The 7,722-nt window shown below is 41.2% G+C and overlaps 1 protein-coding gene across 2 annotated transcripts in view; it reads right to left on the minus strand.

Annotated features, from left to right (window-relative positions):
• LOC145414515 (uncharacterized) overlaps positions 1-4,762 on the minus strand; it is a 230,657-nt gene extending 225,895 nt beyond the window's left edge. For both annotated transcript variants that reach the window (XM_080284036.1, XM_080284035.1), the window contains exons 1-2: positions 4,694-4,762; positions 653-888 (exon numbers count right to left, since the gene is read on the minus strand). In XM_080284036.1, the coding sequence (XP_080140162.1) occupies positions 653-888; positions 4,694-4,695 (238 nt within the window). In that variant the 5' untranslated portion in view covers positions 4,696-4,762. The remainder of the gene's footprint in view (positions 1-652; positions 889-4,693) is intronic.
• Between the last annotated feature and the right edge of the window lie 2,960 nt (positions 4,763-7,722).

Here is a 7,722-nt window from a genome sequence, read left to right on the forward strand (position 1 = left end):
ATCACCATACTCTACGTAAATAACGTGCAAAATACTAACTAGCCGTATCTAAAAATAAATCGGTAAGGAATAGGTGTTTGGGAGCGTCCTTACCCGACGAAAGAACTTGCCTACAATTCCCGTCCATTGTTAACCAGATTCTTTAAACACTGGAGAAAGTTGTGATGTCTTAAAAATTACCCTTAACATATGACAAGAAGTGACTGTGTAGACGGATAGGCTTGCGAGGTTTTGACAGGATACCAGAGGCTTGAATAATTTTGGTACTGGATAATTCTGCAAACCACTCCTTATAGTTATAATGAATGATCGTGTAAAATGGATAGGCTTGGGAACTGGTAAAAGGCTACCGGAGGCGTGAATAACTTTGGTGCTGGAAGTGATAATGAATGACTGCAAAATAGATAGGCTTGGGAGGTGATGACTGGATACCGGAGGCGCGAATAACCTAAGGACTGTATAATCGTATATCAAGGCTGCTTCTATGGCCTGGTCCGAAGGAAGCAAGAGTAAGTTAAAACCACGAGAGTAAATGTCCAGAGAGATACGATTGAGGATGAGAATAATCTTATATCACGGCTGCGTCTATGGCCTGGCCCTGGAGGAAGCAAGAGTAAGCTAAAACCACGAGAAGTCCAAAAAAGATACTTACGCTTCAGGATGAGGGTATTCCTGTTAGCCCGGACACACGCATCCTGTTCCTGCTTGTTCTGGGTGCCTATACAGTTAACAAAGGCGCTGAGGGGTACGTTCTTCCTGACTGTGTGGACCTGATCGAGAAGGACGCCACCTGCACCACTGTCGATGAGTTTGTCGTAATCAATGAGCTGCTGGGAAGAGGCCAGGGTACAGCAGAGGAGGAGACCCACGACGCACGCCACACGCACCCTGTAAGGAAGAGGGAGAAGAGTGGTGTGAGAAAGGAGGAGGAAATGAAGAAGCAAACGTAGAAGAATTATGAGGAGAAAATTAAGGAGAAGAAGCAGAAGAAGGCGGAGAAGAGCAAGAAGAGAAGGAGGAAGAGTAAAAAAGAAGAAAAAGAAGAGCAAAAATATGGTCATATATACAGTGGGCAAAACACACACACACACACACACACACACACACACACACACACACACACACACAAGGATGTTAAGTTATGCAAAACACATCGCTTGGGAAAGAGGTGTTGGAATTCCCCTCTAAGCTTTTAGAATATAAACATCGATTCTGATTCTAGTGACCCGGGAAGTTACCTAGCACTTCTTCGTTACTAGTGCTCCTACGTGCCACATACCTTCGCACGTCACCACTTGGGCACTTATACGCACCGTCCATATTGAATACAGTACATGCATTCTATGATAAATCGTCTCTCTTAATGTAGTGTTGTATTCCAGCTTACCCAAGACGATTTTGTTCAGCTGAGGGTGGGTCATAGGAGCCTGGGAGGGTTAACCTTTGACTATTAGGATTTTTCTAGTATAAATAATATATATAAAATCGTCTGATGTTAGGATTTATATATAAAATTTTTAGATGTACCAGTAATAGAGAAAAGAGTGACTAGGGATGTTTATAGAAGCCTAAGGTTGATACTGTAGATTTTTCTGTCATAGATGATCGAAGTCTTCTGGAGTTTTCTGTCTGCCTGTATCTGTTTATCTCCCTTTCAGTCTCTCCGCCTGTCTATCTATCAGTCTATCTCCATCGGTCTATCAGTCTGTTTATTTATCCATCTGTCTGTCTGTCAATCTATCGTTTATCTTTACCTGCCGGCCAATAAATCTATCTGTGTATCTATCTATCTATGTTCATCTGTCTGTCTGTCTATATCCCTGTCTGTCTACCTGCCATCCAACCTGTTTATCTTATCTACCTACCTGCCTACCTACTCACCTACCTACCTGCCTACTTACCTACCCACCTGCCTGCCAACTCACTCAGTACCTACCCACCTACCTACCTACTCACCTACCTACCCACCTACCTACTTACCTACCTAGGCTACCTACCTAAAGTCCTCTCACCAAACGCACCAGCATCACCCAGAACTTTGATATTCACAACGCAGCCTTAACTTACGAGGTGCCATTCCCTTTTGTCATATATTTTAAGTATTCTTGTCTCTCCTCTGACCTGTATCGTGAATGCGGCGTAACCTTCACACAACAACTTTCACCCGCAACTGACCTACGTGTGTCTTGGGTTTTATTTTTGTCAGCTTGAGAGAGAGAGAGAGAGAGAGAGAGAGAGAGAGAGAGAGAGAGCAGTATCCAGTCTTTAAAATTCTAACATTAATTTTGTCAACTTAAAAGAGAGCGAATTTAAAGCTTTTGTTATTATTTATTCTTCATATTAACTACTTAATTATAATGTATAATGAAGAGACGTATTCTAAGTGGCGTAGGAGGCTTCGCAACACCAGTCCCTTAGCGACTTATTTGAGTCTACCTAAATTTCTCTCGTTAGTTATTAATATAAGTTTCATATGGACTTTATTTGTATCAGTTATATTAAATGATATAGAGATGTAGGGCGCAAATAATGATAATAATAATAATAATAATAATAATAATAATAATAATACTCTTCAATAATAATAATAAGAATAAGAATAAGAAGGAGAAGAAGAAAAAAAAATCGCTGAGCAAGAGGCATTACGTAACCATCACAGCCACTTTCAATATAAAACCAATTCACATATTCCTTTAACCAGGTCAAGCGAGGTATTTCCCAACCTTACACACATTATTATTATTTTTATTATTATTATTATTATTATTGTTGTTATTATTTTTATTATTATTATTATTATTATTATTATTGTAACCCAGAGTCTCGTGTGTTGTGGAGACGGCTTATTGTTACTAGTATCTACCCTGCATCATTTACCCATTCCCTTCTCCAAATGCCACGCCCGCGCCCAGACCAGCCGACTGAGAGAGAGAGAGAGAGAGAGAGAGAGACAGAGAGCATAAAACAGATTCACCTTATAAGCAAACAGAAAAAAACACTTCAAGATGACCGAATGACTATACTCTTCTCACTCTAACTTGGCCTAAAATCTCCCTCTCTTCAGCCTGTATTTAAAGTTACAACAGGAGATTAATACTAGAACATAATGCTAATCACGAAGAAGTGCTATAGAAAGGAGGTAGAGCCGTAGTAGTAGTAGTAGTAATAGTAGTGGTAGTAGTAGTAGTAGTAGTACGTGAAACAGCCAGGAGAAGGCCACAGAAAACGAGCCTAATATGATGGTGGTTATGAAGAAGTGCTATGCAAAGGATGTAAAGCTGTCGTATTGTTATTATTATTATTAGTATTAGTATTAGTATTAGTAGTAGTAGTATCTTATTCCGCCACCGAGATACTGAATTAGGCAACGGAGGGACACCAAAACACCTGGCCAAGTCAAGGTAAGCTAAGGTGAATGAACTGTGTCGCTGCTACTTGTTTCCTTGAAAGTCTGACCCTGGGGAAACTTTCACTTCTTGCAGGAGTCGTGGTGAGCGTCTTGAGGCTGCATTTATATAGCCTCTCAGCGTCTTGAGTACGGTGACGGCTCTATTGGTTTATTTTACTGAATTTCGAAGCTGCTTTATTGGGATTAGGGAAGAATTTTCGAACTATATGCCTCTTAATAAATGAAAAAAAAATTGCCTTGAGGTAATGGAAATAAAGAAAAAATCTAGAAAACAAAAACAGAAAAGAAAAACGTAATTAATGCCACAGGACGTTGTTATTCATTATTCTCGGATCCGTATTCCCGTCGATTAACGAAGCTCCCTAACACCTTTTCTTTAGCAATTTATTTTCCCTATTATACATTGCATACCTATTCTCTGTTACATAAATCCTTCCAATATCGCTAAACTTTGCATAAATAACGTACAAAATGATACCAGCCTCCCATACCCCAAAATAAATCGCTAAGGAAGAGGTGTTAGGGAGCCTCCTTACCCGACGAGAATACGAGTCTTTTGGGCTCGTATTGTCGGGTAAGGAAGCTCCTTAACACCTCTTCCTTGGCAATTTATTTTTAGATACTGCTGGTTATTATCCTTTGGACGTTATTTGTGCAGAGTATGGCAACGTTGGAAGGATTTATGCAACACAGAAGGAACCAGTAAAGTGTATCAAATTAATCGCTTAGGAAAAGGTGTTAGGGAGCTCCCGTAGCCGACGAGGGGGCGATATTGGAAGAATAAATGCAGCACAGAGGAGATCAGGAAAGTGCAACAAAATAAATCGCATAGGAAATGGTGATAGGGAGCTTCCTTAACCGAGGATATGGGCCTTGGACTTGGCATTCATGCAGCACTTTTACCCGCATCCATATAATCAGTGGAAGTAATAAAAAATAATCTCAGAAAATTAGTCAGGGGATTGAAGAGGTAGTGAAGGAATTTAAGACCCCCCAGATACAAGCTCCACCCAAACAGTCATATGAGGGAGGCAAAAGTGAGAGGAATGTGAGAAGCCTGTGCTGAATATAGATGCTTGTTGAGGCATGAGAGTAACAGTAAAAGGAGAATGTATACTGGAGACTTTTATCAACTTTCCCTTTCTCATTCCTCTCTCTCTCACAAAACATAGTAATTTTCCACATCAACTCCACTCCTCACACTTCCACACACAAGTCTCTCCCACTTTCTTCCTCTCTCTCACTCTCACTCTACCCTCTCTCTCAACATTGCCACCCACTTACATTTTCGCTGTCTATGTAACTCTTGACGATATCCAGGCACTTGAAGGAATGGCGATTTTAACAAGCACTGCAACCTTATATACCTGAGGAGCAGCCAATAAGAGGAGGAAGTTGCGTGTGAGAGAGGCGGAGCTAGAGAGGGAGGGGGAGGAAGGGGGAAGGAGAGGGAAGGGGAACTTGAATTGGAGAGAGAGAGAGAGAGACAGACGACACACACACACACACACACACACACACACACACACACACACACACACACGTGCTGGTACACCTTGAGCACCAGGTACCTCCCTTCCTGGGCACGACATGTAAACAAAAATGATCTTCAGTTCCTTGTCTTGATTACAGGGGAGGACGGTGAACATTTTTTCCTCTTGTTCATCATGCGGAAAATGTTATAGATAGAACATTTATCTCCTGTTATTTTGTTATGCAGGAAGAACAAGGGAAGTGAACGTAGCATCTTTTCATGTCCCGTGTTTTATCTTGCAAAAAATAAGGGAAAAAAGACATTGAAAGAAAAAAATGTCTGGTTAAATAGGGAACTGAATGAATTTTTTAGTGACTTTGTATGTGTCCGAATCCTTGTTTCACACACACACACACACACACACACACACACACACACACACACACACACACACAGTAAAACAATTCCCTTCTCTCGCTTCCCTACCACGAATGTAATCATCTCTTCATTGCTATATACCTGTCACCTTAAACTTTTCCAATATTCGCGACTTATTTCAGCCATGCGCCGATTCATTTAGATTAATTCGGGTCAATATGCGTCACTTTAAGGTCTAATCAAGTTAATTTGTATTCGAAAAAGGTCGTAATGGTTAATGAAGGAAAATCTGAGACAGGTGCTATGGTCACTTCCAAATACTGTGTTTTTATAGTGAAATATTTAGGCTGTTCATTTATTCATTCTCTCTCTCTCTCTCTCTCTCTCAAGCTTAATAATTTCCTTAAGGATCCTTGTGTATATCAATCAATCTTTCTATGTTTCTATTTATCTGTCTGTCCGTCTGTCTGTCTGTCTGTCTGTCTGTCTGTCTCGTCATGCAGTCCACTGAAATTACGTGGCCTTGGAATACAAAAACAAGAGTAAGTTAATCTTATCCCTAAGGCCCAGAGTTCCTCCATACCTGTCACACAGCTTCATATGTCACCGTTTCTGCGCTAATACCGACCGTCCATACATACTCTAGCTCTGTCAGGGCTGGTATGATGCCCAGTTCTCGATTATCCTGTAAAAAAACAAAGACATGTAAAAAAGACAGGTAGAAAAGACCTGTAGGGAAATAGCAAGGCAATTTCCACTCTGTTGCTCATCGTCATTGTGTAACCTGTTTTTTTTATTGATTTTTTTTCCTCTGGGAGGGAAGAAGGGAGGAGGATCATCATTACATCCGGTCACACACACACACACACACACACACACACACACACACACACACACACACACACACACACACACACACACACACACACAAAAAAAAAAAAACTTTGATTAGCTTTTGCGTGAAGGACAGGAAAGGTGAGTGTAGAATGATCCCAGGCATCTTGTTCCCTCAAAAAAGGAAAGAAAAAAAGAAAAGAAAAAAGAAAAAACCTGAGTAAAAGAAAAATATTCCAGTTGAAATTTGTCTTCGTCACTCTATCGTGAAGGAGGAAAGAAAAGTCACGATGAGGAGGAGGAGGAGGAGGAGGAAGAGGAAGAGGAAGAGGAGAAGGAGGAAGAGGAAGAAGAGAAGGAGGAGGAGGAGGAGAGAAGGAGGAGGAAGTGGAGGAGGAGGAAGAGGAAGAGGAAGAAGAAGAGGAGGAGGAGGGGGAACAGAAAGAAAATGATAATGATGATGGTGGGGACAGTGGTATATAATTTCGTGTGATGGATAAGAAGAGGAGGTCACGGGGTATTCCCATGTGCCTCGTTGCTCCTACACTAAAAAAATCTTAGCCAGCACAGGAATTGGGTCGTAAGCGTGTTTGTGAATATCGTCTCTCGTGGGTGTTGAATTATGTCTTGTATTTTCCGAGAACTGACTTGCATGCGGCTGTGTTCGTATTCACCTCTTCAGCCCGAGGATTTCTCTCTCTTTCTTTCTCTCTCTCTCTCTCTCTCTCTCTCTCTCTCTCTCTCTCTCTCTCTCTCTCTCTCTCTCTCTCTCGTTATCATTCAGACCTGGTGAAGATTCCTTACCCCTCTCAGCTCAGTTGATAGCCAGGTGTTGTCAGGCTGGAGGATTGATCTGACTAATAACCAAGGAGACTCATAACTCATCGAATTCCTTGCCACCACAACTTAATATCCAAGTATTCAAGTGATGAGTGACCCAGTTCCCTTAGGTGAAGTTTCTGGACTAAAACACACGTCTATTATACTTTTAAGAAACACTTACTTTATTGAAGGAGGGAGAAATTTTTAATATTTTTCACTACGATGCCTTTTTTTACGTAAATTTTTCCTACCTCCGGACGATTTTTTTTTTTCTGGTTAGGAAATACCCCTCTCACTGAAGGGCTTAATGGAGAGAGAGAGAGAGAGAGAGAGAGGGGAACTTAACCACGTCAGTCACATGCCGCCCCTTCGTACCCTATTTTTTGTATCACCAAACGATTTTATTCAGCTTAGAGGAGACTGTCTAAGTAAGGGGAGTTAGATGTACTTATCACTGACCCCTTCACTACGAAAGGTCGCCCCTAAGATAAGCAAACCAGCCTTGAGGTGTCCAAAATATCCAGAGGCAAAAACGGCATCGGGTTCAAGGATTTGACACTAGAAGATGTGCTTTAATGAAGGGACAAAAAAGTCTTGGTTAGGTGCAAGAAGTTACCGCTCGCCTGTGTGTGTGTGTGTGTCTGTGTGTGTGTGTGTGTGTGTGTGTGTGTAAGGCAAATACTGTTAAGATAAAGCTCAATGTTGCCACTACGGTATTTTGTGTGTGTTAAGGCGAGTCAGTGCCAGGTCATTCTTTACTATGTATTGTCTTCCTTCACGAAATATTCACTTCCTTGAGACCTTT

The sequence above is a fragment of the Coenobita brevimanus genome, chromosome 100 (assembly GCF_032717465.1).
Source record: "Coenobita brevimanus isolate Jiangsu-jjx chromosome 100, ASM3271746v2, whole genome shotgun sequence".
NCBI lineage: Eukaryota > Metazoa > Arthropoda > Malacostraca > Decapoda > Coenobitidae > Coenobita > Coenobita brevimanus.